General features: G+C 43.0%; 1 protein-coding gene across 2 annotated transcripts in view; it reads right to left on the bottom strand.

The window, feature by feature from the left end:
- The window catches only part of LOC119030540 (leucine-rich repeat transmembrane neuronal protein 4), a 122,667-nt gene that overhangs the window by 86,171 nt on the left and 10,173 nt on the right, over positions 1 to 26,323 (bottom strand). Inside the window, exon 2 of one of the 2 annotated variants that reach the window (XR_005078319.1) lies at positions 23,682 to 25,306. Coding sequence is in view for 1 of the 2 variants with exons in the window: in XM_037118232.1 (XP_036974127.1) it covers positions 23,745 to 25,306 (1,562 nt within the window). In the remaining variant the exon portion in view is untranslated. The remainder of the gene's footprint in view (positions 1 to 23,681; positions 25,307 to 26,323) is intronic. The other variant, XM_037118232.1, reaches the window with a different exon arrangement.

Here is a 26,323-nt window from a genome sequence, read left to right as displayed (position 1 = left end):
ACTGCAAAAAAGCAGCAGGGATGCGAGATGACCTTGATACACAAATGGCCCATCTTTACATCTTAAGAAAAAAAAGATGTGATATTATCCCTGAAGATATTTATCAAATTATGGCCCACTGGCAGATCTGTTTCAGGTAATTATCACCTTCTAATCTATCATGTTTTTCATCAGACTTGTTTTGACGGAGTGAAGGTGCAGGAGCCGGCTATTAGATCACACATAACCCAACTCCATTTATACTTATCTTATTCTTCTCTGTCTTGATTGGATAAATTTGTGACTCAGCTGGTTTCTTTCGGCGATAAGTCTGGCGACGCTTTGAAAAACGATCAGGATGGAGATGTGCGAGATGAGCCTTCAGCCAGGGGCAGTGCATTCATTAGGTTAAAGTGTGCCTCTGCTCAGCTTTGCTCTGAGTAAAACCCCACGACATTTTATTTTATTTATTTATTCATTTGCTGACGGAGGAATTACACCAGTTAGCTTAGCTTAGCATTAAGAGTGGGAACAACAGGTAAAAAGGCTTTGTGGAGCTGCAGCGTTCACGGTCACTGCCGTTCAGTCCAATGGTAATATAAATAAAATAAATACACACATTAAAGCAGCTTTAAGAATGTGGGAACTTAAAATAACCAACAACCCAACTGAGGATAAGCAGTTAATATAAAAAAATATATATATATTTTTTTTTTCTGCTGATTCTGGCTGCCCATGTGGACAAAAACTGTTTGCGCACAAACACTCTTTTTGGTCATCAAGATCTTGATCTTGGGTAGCGTGCGCTTTTGTTTTGAAAGTGAGGGAAACACCTTTAACCCTTTTCCCTTTTAAACACAACTATTTGCAGGATGCATGGTGATGAGGTAATCTAAGTAAGATAAGTAACTGTGCTGTGACGACGGTGAAACAAAGACAACTGTGTTTGGGTGCCGTAGCAGCAGACTACAGAGCTGTGAGACATTAACATCCTTAGCACTCTGCATTCTAATTTTAGGACTTATCCTACCGAGGCAGGTCTCAATCCAAACCAGTGACAGGTATTAATAATAACTATTCTAACTGCACAGGCATAGCCACACTTCTTGCCGATGATCTTGTTTGATTATGTAGGTCATATTAGACGTACAGTATTACACTGAGACTGATTCATAACCAGGTAAAAGTTCCTGGTAGGAGGGTGCCCGTTTGAGAACATGGGTAGAAAATAAACATTTCCACCCCAAATAAAAGATTTCAGGTACCTTTCGCCTCACGTTTTTCTTTAACTTAACCAGTCATAAGTTGCCCATTTCTGCTTGGTTACATTACTGATCCCTGCGTCTGAAGAGGACTACATTACATTTCCCGCAAGAAAGACAAGCGAGCCCTGATGAGTTCATCATGCGGCTCATTATAAAGCCAGCGTGGTGCATGTGAATGTCAACATTTAGTCTCGATCAGTATTCACAGCGCAGTCACTCTGAATGGTCATGGCCACTAGTGGAATAACTGCCTCATTATTCTGGGCACAGAGCGAGTGGGCCGGGCCTCGGCATTGCGCAGCGTCATTAATGTCTGCATCTTTGAGCATAGCAGCCTTGGCCCCGGTTACACTTACTGCCATGGCCTGCTGTCCCGCCATGCTGGGGGGGGCTTTGCAGATTACAGTCGTGGTCCGCGTGCGTGAGGTGCGGCGCCCGGGGCACCGTGCCATCCAGCCGCACGGTGGCCACCTGCACTGTGAGGTGCACCGTGTATCTCCAAAGACAATGTGGTGCAGGCAATCTCGGCCGCCTACAGCTGGGCTTTTGTCTCGTCCTCTAGTGGCAACGCAGGCAACGGCACAGACAACCGCGGCTTCGCCTAAGCTGCCCTCTGCAGCAGTGCACGCTTGTTTATCACCCCGGAACATATTGTCACCACTCGGTCAAGCCTGGAACGATGGCAAAACCAGACAGGAGGGGAAGGGAGGGAGAGGCGGAGGAAATATAGGTGAGCGTTGGGAAAGGGAGAGAGAGAGAGAGAGAGAGAGAGAGAGAAGACGGGAAGAGTAGAGGAGGGAAAGGGAGCATCAGAAGATTGGCGAGTGCGTCACGGACGGGAGAGAGACTAATTAAGGAAGGCTGGATTAATTAGGCTTCCAGTCTGCCTGCCTTTCATACTCCCACTGAGCTTCATGCCAGTGCAGGCCCCAGACAAACTCCCAAAAGCCAGCCCATCTATTGTTCCACAGATTTTCCACTCGTTCAGCGGAATGTGTGTTTCTCCGCTGTGCACGCGGGGCCACCACAGGGTTTAAAGCTACGCTGTAAATTTGTCAAATTACAGCAAACATCTTAAAGAGGGACAGACGTAACCTTGCAAGGATAGATTGTGCTTGCCTGTGCGCATGAAATTTACTGTCAGCCACATTTGCTTAATGATGCTTAAATTTGCAATAGGGCGAAGTATGCTCGAGTCGAGGGACGTGGCATTTACTTTGTATTACAAAGCTCAGCTCATAATGTGGACCGCGACGATGTGTGATTTTTTTTGTTTTTTTTCTCTCTTTTAAAAGAAAAACTTTTTTTAAAAAAGTTAATATGCGACCAAAATGGTCCAAATCCAAATAAGTTAACACTTGGTATTTACTTCACCTCTCGACACAGCGGGAAAGGCTGAAGCTCGTGGTCTTAACACACAGCCTCCTGCAGTTACATCATCTGCACACTCACCCAGTTCTTGTCCTGAGTGAATTAATTCAACGCCGGTCCATCATGACACAGAGCCTAAAGCAGGTGAAGAGGGTTCTTAGTCTCAGACCGACACAATGAAGCTTCAACGCCATATTCAAGACGAGGCTTTCAATGTCTCTTTCCATCGCCTGTGTGACAGAAATGGCATGAAAAGGCTTGGCAGATGAGAAGCCTTCACTTCAGCCTTGACAAAAACAGACAAAAAAGGTAAGTTTCCCCTCTTTATTATATTACAACAATAATGTGCAATAATACTAAAAATGATTCTAATCATGTAAAATGTAGCTGTAGTAATCCAAACTACTTCAAAGGAGACCCAATGTGTTTTTTTTTTCTTTTTTTTTTCTTGTTTTATAAACGTTATTGTGCATGTTAAATAGTACAGTGACAGAAGCTCCTCTCTCCCACAGAAAACACTGTTCCTAAAACGCCTCGTCAGTAGTCTCGCCTTTAATTCCACGACATTGCGACATCACACCATGTCGCCGTGTGACACATTAGCATCATATGTGTCTAGCAGCTAGTAACACACATAAGAATTACAATAACTTTGTTGGTGTTAGCGGTTCTGGCCCAGGCGTGTGTGAGTTGACCAATCAGAGGTAGGACTGTGCTGCAGTAAGTATTGTGGACCTCTTCTAGAAGCAAACCAAAGTAAATTCATGAACCTGAAAATGTCTCCTTTAAAAAAAATCATATTCCTCCAGTGAGTTTGCATGTGCATTTTTTATATATCCATATAATGAATCCAAACGCCCCCCGCTGCTGATGACAGAGACGCTCCCCGCCGGTCCAGAATGCAATTTAAACCTGCCTTCAGCTCTCCTTCATATCCTTGGCCCCCCTATCGAGGGTGGAATATTTTGGGATGAATATTTATCGCGAGCCTCGGCTTTGATGGGCTGCGCGAAAAAGGTTGGAGAGTAAAAACAAAACAAAAAAAAAAAAAAAGCTGGTGTCACCGTTTTCTGGCCTGATTGACACTCCAGCTCGCGGCACGTAATTCACTCTGAGAGGGAGGCACAAGTGCCCCTGCTCCTTCTCCCCGCGCAAGTTTATGATAATCCTAATAAATTATGATGCGCCGCACAGACATTAAAAACTCTGATTGGCACTAAATCAAACAGGCCGTGCCTCTCAGGTCAGAGAGTGCTGAGAGAGTGGCTGTGTGTGCGCTCGTCCCCACTCCCCTCCCGTCCAACTATCAATTTCTTTCTGTCCTTAAATCCCACACCACTCCAGGTGGCCATTTCTCTCTCCTCTCTCAGTTTGTCTACTCCTATCGTTCGGCCCAACTTGTGATTTTCCATTGCTTTTTCGGTGCCCTTTACTCCAAACGCGCTCTCCTTCGCAGCTGACTTAATAAATATAGGTGACAGTCCCCCCCCCACCGAAAAAAAAGGACATATTGGAGTATTGTTTTTGTATCTTTCCCGTGTTTGTCACCATTCCCCCGTGTGTATTTTTATCCTTTTTGCAGGTGATTTAACTCACGCTTGAGAGGATAACCAGATTGACACCCACCACTTTAATCTAGCCTGAGCACCCACGCGCGCACTGTGCAGATTATTCTGCCATCATCATCATCATCATCAGCCATAGCAGTCACAGGTCCAAAACAACAATTTGTTAACCCCGAATCTGGTTAGCCTGATGTTGATTACCAGCCCGCACCGGCCGCTTAATGTGGGGAAATAAAATAGAAAGGCCCACCTGCGTTGATTAAAAAGAGTCGAGAAACAAAAGAGCTTTAGTGTTTAATTTGTGGGCAGCTCGTCCGTTTAGAAAAAAATATGAGAACGCAGACTTTCAATTATCAGCGTCCAGGTACACGGCTACTTCGGACTTGGCTCTCTGCTCTGAAAATAGCACTCTGCTAAAGGTTGGAATCTTTCTTTGGACGCGTGAGGGCTCGGTTATGTCACAGCACAGGGGCTGCATTGTCAAATCGGGCGTGCATTAGCTGCAGAGGCGAGCAATCCCATGGATCAGAATGGAGTTGAAGGAGAACGGCCGAGGTGATTAAAAATGTCTATTTGCATTGATTGTGATGCACTTTGGAATGCGTCCCATTTTTAAAAAAGAAAAAAAACGCCCGCGTTACAAAGAGCACATCCTCTCACTCGGTGCGAGCGCCCCCGTAAATCACATTCACTGATGAATGTTTTAATGCTGAGGGTAGTGACCCCATTCATTCACAGGCAGACTGCTTGTTAATGGTTATAATCAGTGGCAGAATAGCAGTGGGGATCATATCTCAAAGGCTGCATATCATATAAGGTGAATGAAGGAAATATCAGACACACTGCAGATGAAAAAGGCCCGACGCCTCCCGCTGGTTTCAGCCACTGAATAATCCACTTTACACATCAGATGACAGAGGGAGAGGTTGAGGACGAACAGCTGAGACATGGAAAATGCTAAATTGAGTGCAATTAGGTCGCAAACCAGCATTATTTTCAGCGCTGATTAATCCGATTTTTTTCCCATCCGACAGTCCACAACCCCGAAACGTGACATTCGCAGTAACACAAGACAGGGTTTCGTGGTAGACCCTCACATCCGATGATCTGAAACAGTTGTGGAGAGGATGGGACAGATGTGCAACACTCACAAAGCCTGGGAGACGCTTGTTCTGAATGATTTTTAGTTTCCTTTTCAAATTCATTAACAATAAACAGTACTTAAAACGCCCTTTTCCAGCCCTTAGGGCATACTAGTCTTTAACAGCATGAGTCATTATGAGAGTAACAGGAGGCATTTGGAGTTCGGTCCTTAAATAAAACAGTTTTTTTCTGCTTTTCCAAACTGACTAAACAGCTCAGATGGTGCATGATTCATGGCTAACTACTGCGCAAAATACAGGATCGCATAAAAGATGTTCGCTTTTAAGGAAAATGCACTGCAGTGTTGCTAAATATCTGATCTCCTCCAGGCTGTGTCACAAACCAGGCAAAAAAAAGAAAAAAAAAAAAAGGTGGGGCAGCAAGCAATGGACCCTCGTCAAAATGTGGCGCCTGAATTACCCATAATGCATTGCTACTGTCAGAGATCCAGTGATTGTCATTAGCAGATACTGTAGCCTCACACCGCTAGCCTCGAGCAGACATCGATACAGATGGGCGACATGACAGCTCCTGAAGGGGTTTTAAGGAATATGTACTGCAGTATTACGAAACACGATGAACCTCTGGCTGTTTTACAAACCTGGCACCCCCTGCCCAGGGTACCATAACCCTTTAGGACAGACACTGCGGAAGGAAAAGAAAACACATTTAATGCAAAATCAATGAACCCTTGCCAAAACCAACATTGCCCATGATGCATCTCGTGTATCGAGCATTCGAACGGAGAATTGGGGTTTGTGATGTTATTAGCTGCTAAAGCAGCCTCAAGCAGGGACCATTGGCATATAGAAAGATGGACGATGGCAGTGAATCCAAAACGCCTCGCTGTTGATTTTCCCAAAAAAAACAAAAAACAAAGAAACATTTAAGTTTGCCAAAATATGTTCAAGTGTAATTTTTTCTTGTAAGTGTTTTTTAGTTAGTTATCTAATGCTCCTTTGCCATTGCTCACTACTGCACAGACTCTAGCTCCTAAAGACATCATTAGACAATATGGCAGGGCTTGTAACCAGTGTATCTGGCTTTATTTTTTGTAAAGTGGGAGGAGTTGGAGACAAGTCTTCCATATTTATATATGTCAGTGGCAGACATGAGGAGATTGTGAGCTGAGTCCGCTTAGCAGCCCACTTCATCCTAACTTCGCCCCCACAAAGAGTGTCTTCTTTTTCAAACTTCTACATTTCAGCTTGAACCGGCTGACCTCAAGAATCGTCCCCTTGAGCCAATTAATGAGAGTTTACATGGCATCCTGGAGCCACAAAAAGCAATGTACCTTTTCACACATTTTCATTCCTGGTACTTTGTCTCCATGGAACATATTCTGAAATAGTCTTTAGTCAAATCATTACAGACGTAAGCCAAACAGCAGACTGGGAGCAGGCAGAACTTAAGAGGAAAATACAAATCTGCTATATGCAATGTTCTTTATAGGCTGCACATACACACAGACACACACCTCAAATGTATTTTGAGCTGCTAACACATTCTGTGTAAAAGCCTATCAATATTACAGGAGTTGGCACCTGGAGGCAATTAAAGGCTAAAAACTGAAGTCAGACACGCTGTTCTGGTGTAGATATTCAGCCAGCGTTCCAGTTTTGGATGATGTAATAATGGAAATTTTGAGGAAGCCTGATGTAAGTGGGTAAAAAAAAAAAAAAAAAAAAAAAAAAAAAAAAAAAAAAGTTTAAGCTCCAAGCTGGTGGGGGGGCTACTTTGACTCTCCGTGTCTCCTTGGTGTGAGCGAGTCAAACAGTTATAATGCATATTACTATATATAGAGCAAATGAGCTGGCCTTGAACATAAACATGTACACTGGTATCCTGGAAAAAAACAATCAAATCTTGAGCTTGACAGAAATGTGATTATTATTACTTGCAATGATGTGACTTGATCCTTTTTAAATTAGTATCATATATATATATATATATATATATATATATATATATATATATATATATATATATATATATATATATATATATGTAATTCTTAAAGATGCCCGAGTGTTTGAAATGCAATGCAACAAATCTCACGATTTACAACAGACACGGGGCTCAGGTGGGTTTCGCTCTCTTCCTCATTTAATCTTTTTACGATCATCGTTATCTGTGATCTTTTTCAACATTTCCAGACGCGGTCGATCAATGCGGAGAGGGGTCCTGGTCCCTAAGTAGCCTCGCTAGCTTCATGGCACGATCAATCCCCAACCTACCCATTGTCACTTTTGTCAATACAGAGCTTTTATCACCTTGCTAATTCAATCGATAAGAGGGGCCATTATATTTTACTGTGAAAGATGGCCTCTAAATATGTGACATTTTGTTACGCCATAGGCCAGATATCGCTTGAGTGCGTGCATCGTGGAGCCATGACACCGCACTCGCCCTCCCCTTCAGCTTCTCCCTCCACAGACGTCCTGGGATGTCAAAAAAAAAAAAAAAAAAAAAAGTTGACCACGAGTCAGAACTTGTGCTTAGAGCACGTGTTCATATTATGTTCTTCGCAGCTAGGACATGACTGCGAGGCTGAGACTACCAAAGTGAATCCGTGGGCGAATAGAAGTCATCAATCATGAGAGGTGTACATTTTCCTGCAGTGGAAGACAACCTGCATCCCGGCTGATGCGGCGAGGCCACAGAGTGGGACGCTGGAGGTTGACAGAGACAGGTAATTAACTAAAAATAATATGTGCTTGACACGGCAGAGGGAAAAAAAAAAAAAAAAAAGGGCTTTAAGAGGAACGGGAGACACGACGGAGCGAAACCCTCCAAGAATATCCTACCCGGGGAGAGGACAGGTTACATTTTTTAAATTTTTTTCTCTATGCAGGCATGAGTGGATGCAGCACATGCAGCCAGCCCGCTCCGACACCTACGCACCGGAGAAGGATCAAACTTGAAAGGCATGGGAAATTTCATTAGATTTTCAGCATCAATATATTTCACTCACCCACACCCCTTCATGTGAGTTCTTTATATATATCCAGCATAAAAGACTGGCAGCACATCACAGCAGCAATGGAAACTTCATGTCTGATTGCCTTCGCTGCCGCGTTGCGATTCTTGTCGGACTGGCGTAACTCGCGGAAAATGTCGAGGATGGCACGCTCACATGATGGCCTTTGATTTAAACCGTGTGCATGTAACGCGATTTTCTTTGAATTGCGATACGAAGCTGAGGGAGGTTAATCGCGCGTGTCAATTTGAATTTCTCCAACTCCCACCGAAAAAGCTCACGAGAAAGAAAGATGCTCAGAGCAGACCTGTAGTTCTGTCGTTGCCGACAAAACAGGCAATAAGTGGAGATACACTGGTTACATTTCCAAGTGTCAGAAATAAGAATGACATGTTTATCTGTAATTGCAGCTGAAACGTCCTCTTTTTAAGTAGAGATGAATCTTTTTTTTTTTTTTTTTTTTTTTTTGTAGACAGAATACTCGTGTGGTCATCATGCTGCCCTCATAACACTACTTTTTAAAAAAGATCTCTTAATTGCCATCAACACAGCGTCTTCTAAGTGTTGTAATGATGGTACGGTGACCAGTGCTGCAAATGATTTCTGCCTCTATTAAGTAATCAGTAATTGTTTTTAGAACTAATTGGCAAATAATTGAATCCATGTCAAAAACAGAGTTAAAATTGCAATTCCAAGGTAATGGCTTTGGTGAAATTAGAACGGTTGAGCCCAGCTGATTCCCACCCTATGGTTTGGATTTTTTGGTTGTGATTTCCTGTTCTACGTTGAAAGTTTATCCTCGTGTGTCATGTTTTACTTTGGACTTCTTCGCACTGTTTGCTTTCCCACCCTCGTTCTCTGTGTGCGCCTGCGTCTCATTAGTCGACCACTGCCTGTGTTTTCAGGCTTGCGCTGTTCCCTCACTCTTTGTTGGTCCATCTGTTTCCCCACGATGGTCCTGATGTCCTCCCGCGTCTGTTCCCCCGGTCCTCGTTTGTTCCCTGTCTTCCCGAGTTGCTGCGCATGGTTTTTCCTCTGTTTTCGTGTAACGCTAATAGTTTCACTTGGATTCTCCTTGTCTCCTTTTTTTTGTTGTCTTTGTTGCCTGGACTTTGGTTACCACTGGGATACCCATGCAAATAATTGCCTGAATAATAGCAAAACTTCCAGTGTCCTCTCTCCTCTTTCTTAAGCTCTTCATTAGGGATCCTTGGATGAACTGCTCAGCCACAACATTTAACAACAGTCCCCCCCCCCCAGCAGGACAACTAAAACTGCTCAGGAACGGCTGGAGGAACACGACAAAAAGCCTAAAGGTGTTGACCCGGCCTGCAAGTTCCCCAGATCCCAATCTGATTGAGCATCTGTCTGATGGAGGAGATCGCCCCCCCTCGCCCCCTCGACATACAGGACCCAAACAATCCACTACAAAGGGCCCAGTGACAGACACCACAGGACACCCCCAGAAATCGAATGACCATGTCTTTACAGGTCAGAGCTCTCTGGCTGCAGAAATCTCCATCCATGAATATTAACCTACATCAGCATTTAGTTTAGTCCTCTTAGGCTATGCCTGTAAAGCCTTGAAAGTGCTGCCAGTGTTTCAGTTAATAATCCTTTCACCCGGGGAACTCGTGGATATCCGTTTGCTGATGTTATCGCCAATACTGGCCTACAACAAATTATGTATATAAAAGAGATATACAATACCACTATTAGAGTAAAAATCCAGTATTGGTTGCACTCTAGTTCTGTGGTCTGGTCAACAGTCGGAAACCCAAAGGTGATCATTAATTTAATGAAAAAGAACACTGTGTCTATCTGGTGATTCCTTTCTTCAGTCTTCATCACACAGTCTAGCAGTAAACCCATTTGCAACCCTTGTGTTTTCATCTCGGCTGTAATTTTCAATCCAAGTCACACAATGAGCCAAACCGGTTCGACACAATTTTGATCACAAGCGCCCTTTAACTCTGACAACACACACACACACACACACACACACACACACACACACACACACACACACACACACACACAGACCATCCTCGGCGCATAGCAGTTTTGATCTGACCACTGAGGAAAACATGCCACTCTGCTGGGCCCTGCCTCGTCGACTTATTATCTTACTTCAAAAAAGCTTTGAGCCATCACCGATCAGAGGATGGACAGCTGTCCGTGGACAAAGCCCTGTGTGTCTTTGTGGACGGACGCCTGCCAATCTAGCTGTCGGGCCTGGATGAATGCCTGATTTCTGTGGCTTTCTAACCGCTTCTCCTGTCCGCCTGTCGGCTGTTTCGTCCTGTCGAGCCGCACTTCTCTGCCAGGTTCACTTGCCTACCTGTCTTACTCGACTTCAGCCCCCCATCCCCCCCCCCCGAGTGTAGCTCTGTCTCTTCTGCCTGTTGAATCTGCTGAACAGGACAGCATTGTCAGTGCCAATAAGAGTACAAACATCTCAGGAGCTCTGGGAAAGAGGAAGCCTTTCCTCATAGTTATTGGAAATGCATAATATATTCAGAATGAGAACACATTAAAACAATGTATGGATTCAGTTTTTAAGAATGCTGCATGCTGTATGCTGTGCAGTATCATCAGTGGACTCATCCTTATTGATGTGTCACCTTCGTTCAAGGTGATTTCTGACTGAATTTTTACAGTTGGCCATTAGAGACATCGATGTCATTATTCCGGCAACGCGCCACCACCATTTTTCGTATAACGCGGCCGGACTACAAACTGCACCATTGCTGTCACACGTCGCTTAATATCTGTCTATTACCTGCATCTGACCGTTGACATTACATCCCTGTCTTGGGGCAGTTTCATTGTATGGGCAGGCTGGTGACCTAATGCATATGGGAACGGTCGCATTAAAGTCTGTGAATAGAAATGATAAAGAGGTACATTTTCACATCATAGCAGGCGCAAGCACTCCAGCAGGAGATTCAGGGAGATGTCAATCATGCACAGTATGTGCTCGCCCACGGAGAAGAGATGTAATGGCTTAGGTGAAAACACCAGACGGGGTGTGCCAAGGACAGAATGCAGCAGCGATCCCTTACAAGAAGGTCCAGACAGGACTTCTGGACCAAATCCTGCCATACAGACACCATGTTTTTTTTTTTCTATGTTCCTCTCTATTTGCTCTATTCCTTACCTTGTAGAATGACTGACTTTTTTCATTAATGGATGTGAGAGCACCGCTCCAAGAAATATAGATGTCAGCAGAAAGATCATGTACTTTATTCTTTAGTTAAGAGGAGATAAAGAAAAACAGGCCAGATAACCGAAAATCCCTCTGGAGACGCAGATCTGCGGTCTTGTTGACTCCTAATACTCTGTCCACCCACAGAGAAGTGCAGAGACAAGGCCTCTACCCTTTCTTTTTGGAGAGAGCTCCACTTAATTACAGTAGTTAGTTAATTAGGAACGGGCTATAGAATCAGATAGCAACTCTTCCTAGCGGTAATGAATGGAGAGTTTAAGTTCCTTGAAAGATGCGGTCTTCCCTTCACAAGTAAGTTTCTTGACACTAGGCCCCATGAAACCTATTAAACAGAAATATAAAATTGACTTTGGAGGGCTAAAATATTTTCATCTGACAGCGGCGCTATGCAAGGATGACAGGCTAATTATACTAGACTCATTGTCAATTCATTAAACGGCACATCGTTTTCGGGTAAGAGTGAACAAGCCTGCACAACTTCAGCAGAAGTGCTTCATTCAACAGTGAACGCTCCTTGGATAGAGAGAAAAAAAAAAAGTGATTAAAAACGCCCATCACGGGGATGGCTCACTCGCTTTTTTACTTCTTCATTTTATTGCACTTTAGATGTGAACAGATGTACTGCCACAGCCACTTAGCGGCGCATTCAGATGCAGATCCGTGAATGACTCACACTCTTCCCTCATACCTACTGATTTACACTTATTTGAATTTAGTGACTAATGGGAAAGGTGATAGTGAGGCTGTCCAACCTAAATGCAAACGATCGCGTAAGTTAATGAGAAAGAAGGGGGTGCTTCAGCGGGCTAGATCCACTCTCACTTCCTCCAACCTTCTGTCTAGTCCACACAATATTACATTCAATATTACACACATGACACCTTCAACCAACGATGAGAAATAGAAGAAGTTCTCCACAAAAGGAAGAGCTGGCATTCAATATACTATACTTCATTTGTTGGAACTGCTGAATGACCAAATAAGTAAAGGTAGCATACACACAAAACTGATAAACTGATAAACTTCTCATAGTCTCACAGGAAATGTTTACTGTAATGGAATGACACATCTTATCTCTTCTTGTTTCACAACACAGAAGGAAGGAACAAATAGGGCTGGGCGATATGGCCTATGACTGTCTACATGGCAATACACAATGTATATCTTGACATTTTGACATGTCTCCTAATACGTACTTGAACTTTTAAGAGCCAACACCAACTTATGTTAGCTGCTAGTAGAGATGACACTTCATTAATGTTTCACGCATTTAAAAAAAAAAAAAAAAAAAAAAAAAAAATCTGGTTAAAGGTGCACTATGAAGTTTGAGGGAAGACATTTTAATCAGAAGAGAAAAATCTTCTTTATTTCAAAATCAAACAAGCTCTCTTTGTTTTCATGACTGAAGGGTGACCCTGCCACCTTCACAGCTTCAAACAGTGTATTGGGGACCTTATTTTTCCTCTGAGAACAGCTTGTATATTTAGCTGAGTATGAACTATTTGTCCAAAACTACATAGTGCCCCTTTAAAATCAACTAAAAATCTGTCTGAGAGCTTTAGAATTTAAAAGAAAAGTTCAGTGGAGACATAAGACTAATAAATGGTATATTCATACGTCATTAAACTTGCGTTAATAGTTATTTAACCTTTCACTGACAAGTAAATGCTTTATAAACCATATATTGAGTAACTGTTTAATAAAATTGCAACTTAAAAGTAAAGTTTTACAATTGCTTAAAACACAGCTTATATGGCATAACACTGTTTGTTAACAGAAAAAAAAAAAAAAAACTATTAACTAAGGCGTTGTTATTAACTGATAATGGTTATTATGAAGTCAGTGCTTGATTTAACCATTTTTTTTTACATTCAACGGATCTCAGTCAGATTTTTTAGCCCACAATTGCTTTTAGATTAGTTTGATTTTCAATTGCATGGAACAGTCATAAAAGGCTTTTACAATATACGTAAAATGTCCTTTTGTACCCATGCGCGATGGAGCCTTTTCACGTCAGACGTTTTGACTTGTAAAAGCAGTAAAAGTGGAATGTTAAAACACTAATGACGGCTGCATTCTGCTCAGGTGAGCCAGCTCCTGGGCTCTGCTATTGTGAACGCTCACTCGCTGACATGACTTCCTGGGAAGCTTAATGGAATGTAGCCATCGTTAACGCTATTAGTTGCACCTAGTACTTTCCCTGCATCGACAAGTGAAACTGCCTGCTGGGAAAAGGGTCCATAATAGGGGCTGGGCTAAATGGACAAAATTCAATATCCCAGTAATTTTGACCAAATACTTCGATGTCAGTATTGCAGCCATGTTGTAGAACAGACTGGCGAGCTCAAAAAGTGACATCACTTCACTGTAACGCAGCTTTATAAGCCAGGAAGAGACAAAACTTATGAAACACCCTGATGTAACAGTATCATAAGTCAATACAAGTCTCATATTAATACCCGTACAAGAGCATTTCCCAGCCCTCCTATAGAACATTCATCAAAAGGGAGGATTCGTGGTGGGAAAACCTCCTGCAGTACGTGCAGGTTATTCCAAAAAGTGAAGCGTATAGAGAGAGCAGACTTGACAGGATGAAGGTGTTCGCTATGTGCTCGGTGCACCGCTCCCTCGCACTTTCTCTAACAGGGAGAGTTTTAAATGTAGTGGAAGGCCGGCTGCTGGTTGAGGCCCAATTTTCGATGCCGCTGCCATAACTCAATGAGAAAAAAAAAAAAAAATGGGATGACAGCCCGACACGGATCACTCCTGGGTAAGAGGGTCGTGTGCGGCTCCAGCGTTATACAACCGTCTCAGCAGTTGTTCTGCATCAGTAATCTGGGCTTACCTAAACTTTAAAGAAACAGCAGTAGTTTTTTTTTTTTTTTTTTTTGTCCATTCACACACAGTTACAATATGTCTTTCTCATCCATATGGGTGGGCTGGATTGAATAAGATGTGTAAAAGCAGCTGCACTTGAATCAGTCAGTAGGGAAGCACCTAAGAGGTAGTAAAAAAAAAAAAAAGGGCAAGAGAAAAAGTGCTTTGAAGGTGGACAGACCATGGCAGAGGGGGAATAATGATAATTTCGTAGTACGTGCGAACCGCATCAGATGTAAATTTCGGAAGGATCTTAAGACGAGAATCGCCGACCTGGAGAGACGATAACAGGCGAGGCAGTGCATCAGGAAGCTTAGCATTAACACTGCTCTGGGGCCGCATTGTGAAAAACAGGGAGGAGAAGAGAGTGGAGTTCGTTGCCTCTTTTTCCAGGTAATGCTATTGCTATATTGGTGATCTAACACCCTCATTAAGCATGGATCAAACGGCAGTACAGGAAAGCGGCGGCACGGAACCAGAGTGTGAAACAGACAGGATTAGCGGATGAGAGAGATGTTCTCTCGCGCGCGGTACGTGTTTTGAAGTCTCCCACATGGCTAATTGTCGACTGAAGACACTAGCATCGAGAAGTTCAGCCTCCCCACTGAATTACAGATAGCTTACTTGCCCTTGGCTAGCCTCCCAGTGTTTGTGTTGATTTTTTCTGAGCAATTAACAATCTGACACCGTGACCTTGGACTGTAGAGAGAAAGGATGAGGGGGGGAGAAACAGGGAGAGAAGGGAAGCTGCCTCACACCTTCAGAGACAGCTGGTACAACAGTGCAAGGAAACACTGCAACTTTATTCTCACCTCCAATTATTGGCATCTTAAAGAAAAAAAAGACAAAAAAAAACCTTTGAGTAATATAAATGTATGAAATCTAACCTCAAAGCATACAAATAAAGCCATCCAACCAACTCTAGACAAAACTGAGAAAATCAACACTGTACACGCTGAAAAAAAACAAAAAAAAAAAAAAAAAACACCATTGGTTGTGCTCAACTACTTAAAATCACTTCCTGATAATTGGCCTTGTGTGCTTTTAAAATATCATCTCAATGTACGAGAGGAGAAAAAAAAAAAGAATAGTACGACGTTTAAAGCCGCCACGTCGGGCCAGAAACCTCCCACGGGTCTGGGCAGCCGAGGCGCCAAGAACAAAGTGTTGCCAATTAACATTTCTGAAAACCACTGATATGTTCACATTTGTACATGCCGTACACACCATATCGACATTTCTAAGATAGCGTGTCATGGCACGCTCACATTGCTTGTTTACGACCTGACTATCGTATCGGGAGGTGGAGGGGGCGGACAAGGCCTCCAAGCTGGTGACCACAGTTCAAGACTGTGTTTCAACATCTGTACATTTTTTTCAAGTATTTTCAAGGAGACCTTGGGACAATGTCCAGCTGTGTTCAGATCTTCTAAGCTAAGACACGACCTTTCATAACCAAGTGTTTTTTGTTTTTTTTGTTTGTTTGTGTGTTTGTTTTTTTCATGCCTGAACCTAACTGGACTATAAGTAAAGCACTGACATAAAAAAAAAAAAAGAAACAGAAAACATAGGCAAATTAAAAGTTGCATAAAATATCTGTCGTTTGCAGAAACGTTCATTGCCAACATTTATTCCAGTCACTGGGTTGGTCTGAATAAATAAAAGGGGGAAAACAAACAAATCAAAACACAATAAACGAAAGCAGACACAAGGACAAAAGAAAGGGAGAATGAAACAGACATATATGAATGCCCGGGCCAGCTGTCCTGACATCTCCTGTTTCTGCCTCTCTTCGCCCCCCCTCACTTCAGAGTTCCCCCTTCCTTCCCTCCCTCTCTCCATACACACAGTTTCCATACACGCATATCTACTGTACCTACTCACATGTGGAACATGTGAGAAAATGTATTCATGTTCACTCATGCACCTCCTATTGTTCTATTTTAATGACTGTTGTCTGTGTTTTAGTGAGGATCGGCTCATTTCTGATTCTGCCACAGTGCAAGATAAAAGTGGAGCTGAGCGTCAGCTGAAGCATCGGGGCTACGACTAACTGTTGTTTGCATCGCGGATCAATATCCAGAAAATCTATAAATGGCAAAGAAAATAAACTAAAATTCAAGGCAGGGGACATGTGAGCCGCAGGTAAGAAGAGGAATCCGCCATTTGTTTAGCGTTTACTGGCTTCGCTTGATGAATGACTGGATCAATTGTTAATATTCTTGTTGATTAATTTTCTGCTGACCAGCTAACTGATTAATCAATACATTAATTTGTTTGAACACAGCAGATAGCCACTTGGCAGTTTCCTTTTTTTTTTTTTTTTCCTCTTTTGAGTGATATTCTTGTCGGAGTGAAAACGAGCTAATGCAAGGCCACGGGTCAGCAGTTTGAATGATTAATGTATTAAAGTCGGTGGGCAGGTGGATTTTTCTCAAACACTGCTCTGCAAGACTAATCCTGAAGAGAAAAAAAAAAAAAAGAGTGAAAGGGAAGTACATTTAGGAGAAGTCGGAGCCACATAACCTGTCTAGTTTTTGAGCATCAGATGAGTGGGGTTTCTTAAAAATAGGAACATCATTAATTACTTAAAAGGCAGCCGTATGCAGTGCGATATTATGCTAAAGTGGACGACTCCAGTTTGAGAAAAGGTCAGCGGCGCTATGAAAAGAGGGGATGTGGATGTAGAGTCAAGAGGGCGAGGCGATTATAAGGCTGTCCGAGTTGGGCGCGACGAGGTGGCGGTGAGTGATTTAAGGGTTTAGCACTGCTGGGCGGTTTGGCAGGGCAGGCCTGGAATATGATCAAAATGTGCATCAAAGGACAACATTTCAGCCACTCTGTGTCTGAAGCAAAAGGCAAAAGTCTGCTTAATAGTCGTTTCCTGAGCGGCGAGGGGCAGGGTACGACAGACGAGCGGAATCAGATAGGAGGTGGTAGAGGTCGGGGGGGTGATTATAGAGCTGCTGGACACGCGGACATTGTATAAAGTGAAAGGGGATGAGAGGAAACGCCTGATATGATCCCGTGAGGTGTGCTTACCAAAATAGATCAGATAGATCAAGGTGCCAAGTGATGTTCTGATGCATGAAAAGACCATAAGTGTCTCAGACAGAGAGGGAAAACATGAAAGGAATGATGGAAATGAAATGATAGGAAAGAGGGTGCGGTCCTCCTTCCTCCAGCCCTCCCTCAAATAAAGGTTGGAAGAACGAGGACCGCCACCATCTCCAGGCAATTCTCCAAAGTGGCCGCCCAACTCGCATTCATGTCAGGTGGGTCTGGGTGGGGCTGATAAAAGGAACAATCATGTGAAGAGGTCCGGTGTGAGTTATAGTGATGGCATGAGATCTGAATGAAAAAAAAAAAAAATGTCCAGAATAAGCAAATCTCACTCAGGGGAGAAGAAACAGGCGAGGCGGGCGAGGGCTTGCGAGGTGGAGGAGAGTGCAGCATGTGCTGCTGCGCGCTGCCGGGTGATTTATGTCGGCGCGGGAGCAACAAAATGTAGAAACTAGATCGGAGCGCGTTCCGAGATGAACTCAGGAATTTGTGGACTTCTGACTGATAGTTCCTGTCCCCCCCTCGACAATGTTTTAAGATGAGACGGGGGGGACTGATAAGGCTGGAGAGAGAGCATTTTCAAGGATATCTGAAGGAACAAAATGGAGGAGGAGGAGGAGGAGGAGGGGAGTGCAGGGATGCAAAGGAAGGACGTGGAAACAGAACTGCGAAGTAGCAGAGCGCTGGGCATCCGCTCACTCCATATGTTTGCATGACATTGATGCAATATGGCTTTATAAACATGGCTATGGCTATAGGAACCTGGGGCCTGCATGTAATGCTGATGACATTAACAATCCCCCACAGGTGCGCTGAGTTGATGAGCAGATAGCTGCCAGGCAGGGATGGAACAGACATGTCTGTTTCGACCTCAGTATAGCTTAGTTTTGAACATTAAACACATTAGTGCAAAGGCTTTTAAAACAGCACAACCGCGCTCCGTTACAGTACATTAAACATGTCAGCATCACTGTGGAGTCACCTGTCAAAATGCACATTACTTCCTCTTTTGAGGATATACTCTTTGATTCGCTTCCTCAGATATACTCTAATTTAGATTTACAGCCTGTTAGGAACACAGCTCGGTAAGGGTGGGAGGAAAAAACTGCAGGATTTGAGTTTTGCTGTAATGACATATATCTCCAAATCCTTCCAAAGTGATTGGGGTGATTTTGTAGAGGAGAGGCATTTTACCAAAACACCCACAGGAGGCCCTGCCTTTTTTTTTTTTTTGGGGGGGGGGGGGGGATAGAATGATCGAGAATGACTGTGATTGGTGGTTCGTTTTGTTTTGCACTGAGAGCCTGCATGTCACTCACAAGAAACACAGACTCCAGTGTTTCCAAGAAGCTCTTAAGAGTGGACAAAATTAGACAGACTTCTCTTATGGACTAATCACAGAAAAAAAGAGAGCTGTCTCGCTTTTTTATAAAGAGGCGAGAAGTTGCAGTCTTGGAGTTAATTTGCCTTACTTGACAAAGTGCATGTAGTTACGTGACTAATGCACACTTGTACATTTTGATGTCAAGGCTCCACATCTCACCTGTTTAAGGATAAAAATGTGTTAATGGCCTGATTTGTAGAGCTGCATGTGCTGGCAACTTGCAATCAATCACTTGTTTGATTAGTTGTCAGCTGTAACACTAAGGACTCACTTGAAAACAAGATGATTCATCTTAAGGGACTATCCTTCAAATAATTAAAGGTGCAATACGTAAAAACTGACAACCTGTCACATTTATACTCAAAACAAACAGGGGGTGGCATATCACTAAAATAACTGCATCATTGTGTAGCTGTCGTTGGCTACTTAGCTCAGTTAGCTGTGCGGCTAGCATTCTGGACTGGGAGCTGTGAGAAGCTGGGGGACGCTGGTGTTTCTGCTGCAAGCATGTGCACAAGACAAGCTGGGGCTAGCAGGTGAGCATGCTAACTACCTTTGCGACACAACACATGAATGTCAGGACTGTTATTCACTCTCTGTCATTCGCTGTAGTCAAGTTTGGAATGTTTTCTTCTGAACTTCTTGATTCTTGCACCTTTAACCACCAACTGCTTTGATGCTTGATTGACTGGTTTAAGTAACAGCTTCTTAAATGTGAATACTTTCTGGTTTCTTCACTCCTCTAAGACAGTAAACTGAATAGCTTTGGGTCTTGGATAAAACAAGATGTTTGAGGACGTCTCCTTGGACTGCGAGAAACACTGATTGGCATTTTTTCTCCATGCTGTGACATTATATAGGCCAAGAAAACAACTGACATAATGATGATTAGTCGCAGCCCTAATGATTTATATTTGTTTACAGCCAACTACCCTCCCATTGTCCAATCTTATAAAAGAAGGTGGAGAATATCAGAATCGGTGCTCAAATTGCTATGCACGAGAACCACAGCTGTATAATTTGAAACTTTATATTAGGAGCTGCACAGTGCTGTGAAGATCTTTTATTTGTCTTTTCCTCTGTACCGTTAGCCTTTATTAGATGCTCACTTACCCTCTTTTTATCACCTCTCTTCAATCACTAGATCTATTCTTGTTTTGCCCTCAATTATAAAAGAAAGCTGCTCTTCTTCTTGCTTCTCTGTTGACACTCTCCCTAATACCAGTGCTTGTTGAATAATCACAAATATTTCAAGCCCCTTCATTTGTTTTCCGATTTGTTACACCCCGCTGCCTCTGTAATGTTGATTTGGCCCTTGGCCCCCCTAAGCAAGGGTTAATTCCTGCTCTATTTGGCTCACAGGATGAAAGAGTCAGCTAAATTGCCAAGTTCAATCAAGTCAAGATAAAAAGGCTAATGATAGATGCAGTGAATTCATTGGTAAATGGTGGGCTTGTTTGGAGCTCACACTGATGGAGATGCTGTGGGCTATGTTGCGTGAGGTCCCTTGGAGTGGAAGTGGATGATACCTTTCATAGATAAGGTCTCAGAAAAGGGCCTCCCTGGACCATGCAGTACAAATCTGACAATAGTCTGATCCTTCTGGCGAGAGGCATCGGGACTGAAAATGAGTGTTGGGAATGACAATCAGCCATTTTATCCCTTGTAATGTAACATACTGGAAGGCAAGCAAAGGATTTTTTTTTTTCTTTTTTTGTTAGCCCTCAGTGTGACAGTATCCCGTCTTCTCTAGAGCTGTTAATTCCTCCTGATCCTCAGTGCAGTGCAGCCATCCATTGTTAGTTAGAGAATTCGTAATGTCAACAGTTAACAATTTAGATATCAAAATATCAGCCAATATAAACCATTTTTTTCTTTTAAAAAAGATCTCTCAAATGTTGTTTATTGCACTAACAAAGGTGGGTATTTCATATTTCAACAATAAAGTTAAATGAAATGTGTATACTGAAAGGTATTTAGGTAGGTATTTTCACTTCACTGAGAATTTGATTGAACATAAATTACTCCAAGCATATTTTTCTTTTGCATTTACGTTGGGGCATACGAGACAAAATGTACACCAATAACTGTATACCACCATATAATATCTGTGAAAGTCCAGTATCTGCCAATAAAATCCACAAATCAATATATGTGGGCCAACTAATATATTGGCTATTCTCTAGTTGTAATACATTTTAGATTCATTAAACAAAAGAAGAACTCCGACAATTTGGATATTTCACATGGCCTTAATGCAATATTGCTAACCACAACTTTAGATTAATTGCTCTACAATTAATCAAAAGGTTTCTGACAGGAAATGTTAATGTATAGGTCCAACACGCAGGTGTGAGATAATTTGGGACTATATAAAAATAACAGAGCCTAATGACAACTCAAAGAATACAAAATGATCACATTAATTATCCAGCTGTCCATACGAGACAAAACTGCAATTTTCAAAAAATCTTATTTTCAGAGGACACTTAAAAAGGCCAGAGACTAGATTTGAATATGTATAACATAATAATTATGTCACAAATTGCCTATAATTAGAACCAGCCCTGCTATCAAACAATATAATAGTTCGATCAATATCTATCTAACATCTTTTCTTTTTTGATTGAGGATACCATTTCCTGGCTTCACAACCTATTCGTAAATTTCGCCTCTAATGCAATTATTATCATGCCTTGTCTATACTGGTGTGATTCCTGTGAGCAGCTGTCTCCTATTACATATTTAGCAAATTTACATGCCAATTAGATTCACTAATCACTTAAATCATAAGGGGCCAGACACAATAACATGAACTCCTGTATGATGTCCAAGACAGCTTTACAACAACTACTACCTCTGTGAAGATGATATTTTTGTTAGCACTTCACAAAGAGTCTGTGCATTTCTTTAAGTCTTGGGGCATAGTCATGTCATCATACTGGATTTTGGACTGTTATCATACAGTATCTTGCCTCTGTGTATTCTGTGCACATTGCTGGCTTGACATCATACTGTGCATCACGTTTTGATCTACAAAAATAAGAATATTTTGTTGGCTTGCCGACAGCCTGGTGTGCTGGGCTGAAGGCACAAAAGACTTGTCAAAACGAGGTCATGTGAAAACCAAATAATTCAAATTGACGGCGTTCTATAGAATGAAGTACAGCCTCTGGAAATAATTCACTACGTCAGCCTCTATTTCTTCCCCATCTTTCCGTCCAGCGACACTTTCAATAGAACTTTACATTTAAAGATGCACACTAAGCGTAAAGCAGCATCCTAGGTTGAAAAGGAGGCACTCAAAGCCTGTGTGGGGGAGGGCGAGCAACAACAAAATGGCAGCTGTGATTTGCTGTCCCTCTTTACAGTCGAACCACTGTGAGCAACCCGCAAGTATTACATATTAACAGGTGACCTGCCTTCAGGAAAGCCAGACGACCAGTAACAGAAATGGAAAAGAATGTGGAGGATCGTGCACTCCTCCTCCTCCTCCTCCTCCTCCTCACTGTTTAAACCTCTGCATACAGTCATTCCTCCAGAGATGGCCTGCCAGAAATTCATGCCATGAAAATGCAGAGAAAATCTAGGAACTAGACCAAGCATGAGTGGGTTGGTAATGTGAAAATATAGAGAGAGCTTAACCAAAATATGTCTTATGCCTTTTGGGTTACAGATTCACTGGGTGGGCTACCTGATCATTCAGGAGGGCTAAGCCCATCCTTTGCCCCCTGTTGTAACAGGGCCAGTGAATCAATGATGAGAAACACATTCAGACAGAGGCCTTGCTCGGCTGTAGCTTGAAAAACTCAGCAGCGGAATAAAAGATTTACCGAAGAATGGTACAGTATGTCAGGTACACAAAACTGCAGAAGCTGAAAGCGAGAGGAAAAAAAGTGCTATTCCCACATTGCTCTAGTCTGTAAATACTGTTTTGAAGAAATTCACTTGCCTGTGTACGAAACATTTCAAAGGATTCCCACTTCTTTCGGGACTATCAAACAAGACTTCCTTTGTGTGTGTGTGTGTGTTAGTGTGTGTGTGGTTGCATCATACAATGCATATTGTAGTCTTTCTTTGTGTGAGTTAAATTGCGGCTGGCCAGTGAAAGTATACATTTCGGTGTGACAAATCAATTAAGCCGGTGAGTAAACAAGTGAGTAACTTCGGCAAGTCAATGTGCAAAGGAAGGAAAACAAATAGAATGGGTGTGCTGTTCGGGGACTATGAGCATCAAATATTTTCCTACTATCTTGACTCATACCTATGTCAAGAAAAGTATGAATTCATCAGCTCAGGGGACGCTCTTTTCCGTGACAGGAGTCTCTATTAGCATTCACATCCAGTGTCCGGAAGTAAATCTTCCCACTATTCAGCTATTCTTCCCACACAGTGCTGCTCATCAAAAACTGAATAGCAGTCGAGCAAACACACAAAGCACAAAAGCCTGTGATATGCGAGCAAAAAGAAAAAAAAAAAAAAAAAAAGCAAACCTAAACAATCACAAACGTCTGATCGCAAACAGCATAGCTTAAGCTTGAGATTATGCAGAATAGGAAATGTAATCAGTCTCATTTATCTGTATTTCCGTACTTTTCTGAGGCAAAACAAACATTTGCATCTCAACAGAGATTTGGATTTAAGCGAACATACAAACACCCTTTCCCAAAACAAGAGATATCTTGTTATACACAAATTGATGCTAAAACACCTCTGCTTAAACCAATAATAGTCCGTGGAAACACATTATTTACCTAACCTGCTTTGTAAGGCTATGTGATTAAGTAGCAGACTTATCATCTTTCAAAGCAGCGTAAATAATTACCTCTGGTCGTCTCGCTGTGGACAGAGTTTTGTTTAGGACGAGTGGCGGTGGTGTGGGTCATACCTCGCATTCTCGGGAGCCTGAGATCGTATAGGTGCAGGGTCCGGTCCCATTGACAAGCACATCCATGGCCTCAGAATTGGTGGGCTTGTAGTCCACATAGTACTCCTGCAGCGGAGAGCTCAGGGTGCGCTCCGTCTCTCTAGCTTTCTTGCGACGCTTGCGGGCTGCAGCCGAGTGCTCCTGCAGCTGCTTCACGCTGCTAGGATAGCGCTTCCAAGACACGTAGATTACCAACAGGATCATCGCAACGGATAGAAAAAGGGCAACACTTCCAGCCACAATCTTATGGAAGGACACCGGCTCCAAGTCTTGCTCTGGAGGAAGTGCCACGGGTGGTGTAACGACTGACAATGTGGGGCCTCTAATAGATCCTTCTCCTCTCTTCCCAGAACCAGTAGGTGAAGCCAGAATGGCTGGGCGACGGTCAGTCTGCACAGGGACACTGGACGGGGTCGGAGGGATACTCACAGTGAGAGTCGTGGATGGGTTTGATTGGCAAACACCAAAAGCTTCAACTGCATCCATCACTTTCTCCCCCTGGGCTTTCTTGGGGGAGGCGCAGATCATGGTGGTCTCCTTTGCCCCTCTGAAATTTCTCAGCCAGCCCACCAGAGGACAGATGGCAGGGCCACAGTCCCATACATTTCCAGCTAAGCTAATCGTCGTCAAGGAGATCCAGGCATCAACAACTTCCTGGGAGACATTGGTCAACTTGTTGGAGTCCAGATTGAGGGTCTGAAGATTGGGTAAGCACTGGTAAACTACAGCATCCACTTCCATCAGATCATTCCCAGACAGATCCAGTTTCTGAATGGAGGCCCAAGTCCAGGTCAGGCCCTGGTTCATTGAACGAATGCGATTCCACTGCAGGTAGAGTGCCCGCAGATTGTAGAGACGAGGAAAGTGAGAGAAATTGATTTTTGAGAACTGGTTATGCTCCAGATGCAGCTCAGTGAGCTTCACTAGGCCTGAAAATGCATTCCGAGTGATACTGCGCAGACGGTTATAACCCAGATCCAGGAATTCAAGATTTCTGCAATCTTGGAACAGGCGCATTGGGACAATTTTTAGAGAGTTTGAGCGTATGTGGAGGCTGAGAAGCTTCCGTAGGCCCTGGAACTGCCCCGGCTGCAAGGCTTGCAGTTTGTTGTACGACAGGTCCAGATTGCGCAAATTAGGGACAGGGTGGAATGTGGTGTTGTGGAGCGACGTAATCTTGTTGGAACTCAGGATCAGCTCTTTGAGCCTGCGTACCCCCTGGAAGGCCATTGCATCCACAGAGGCAATGTAATTGTGGTCCAAGTAGAGCCAAATGAGGTGGTTGAGGCCTACAAACTGGCCTGCACGAAGACTCGCGAGGCTGTTGTACCGCAAAGACAGGCCTTCACAGCCTCCTGAGAGGTTCTTGGGGACATCGCGAAAGGCGCTTGACTCACAGTAGACAATTTTTCCATCACAGCGACAGCTCTTGGGGCATGGGCGCTCACTCAAAGATGGATTTGCCGCCAACCACACCTGCATCAGGAGTTGGACCACTAGCCAGCGACGCCGCAGAGCAGAGCCTACAGGAATGGGAAGAGAAGGTGGAGAGGAACACAAGAAAGGGAAAAGGAAGTTAAGCAAATGAGTTTATTGCAAACTCTGAAAACAATTATCAATAGTTTCCTTTCATAAACCATGCATGCAAGATACAAACGAGATACAATTTCAGGATACATTTATGCACACAAACACACACACATACACACACTCATGTGAATTACTGCCCACAAAAAAGATGAGACCCAGTGGTCTTGGCAGTTTTCTGCAACTTCTGGACAGGTATCTCAAGGCAAGCGTCAAGTACCCACAGTTCTACATGTGGATGGATTTAATCAAATCACAGTCCTCCTGAAAATCAAACTTTTGTCTTTTTTAGATCCTATTCAATCGAAAGATTGATTTGTGTGCATCAGGATGGGAAGGACACCTTTGCCAAAAAGACATTAACAGATGAAAAGAAAACCAACCAACCAATATAACACTGAGCTTTGGAAGTCAAACAAAGTATACAAAACTGTTGCTATATCTTGGAGGAATGAAGACTTTTTAAAAATGTACATTCAGCTTGATACAGAGAGGCCAGAACTTGAAAAAAGAGGGTCACTCTACAGGGCTGGTTTTAGCTTTCAGAATGGTTAGGCTTCCTTTCAGAAATCATTCTTACCACTGCACTACATCATAAGTCCCTTAGATTCAGACTCATATTTCTCATACTGCAATTTCCACATCTTCCTTTGTTCACCTCACATACCAAGTCCCTTCCCTTTGTCAGTATTCACATTTGTCAGATTTATCCACATATACTATGCCCTTTCTTCTTGCAGACTTTCAGGTTTCATATCTGTTTCGTATATTCAAAGCTCCCTGCCTACAGTCAAATCCTAAAGCAATGTTGTAATGCATCCCTTTCATTTCAGTCCCCAAGGTGGTCACATACATTAATGACACTTTCCCTCTCATGAGCTTAGCTTTTGTTTTTGTTATTTCCAAAACAGACATAATGTATCCCCAGTCCTCTTATGTTGTCTACTTTTGTG

The sequence above is a fragment of the Acanthopagrus latus genome, chromosome 12 (assembly GCF_904848185.1).
Source record: "Acanthopagrus latus isolate v.2019 chromosome 12, fAcaLat1.1, whole genome shotgun sequence".
NCBI classification, from domain to species: Eukaryota; Metazoa; Chordata; class Actinopteri; order Spariformes; family Sparidae; genus Acanthopagrus; species Acanthopagrus latus.
The sequence above is the reverse complement of the archived record's forward strand: the minus strand, read 5'-3'. Positions and strand labels throughout refer to the sequence as shown.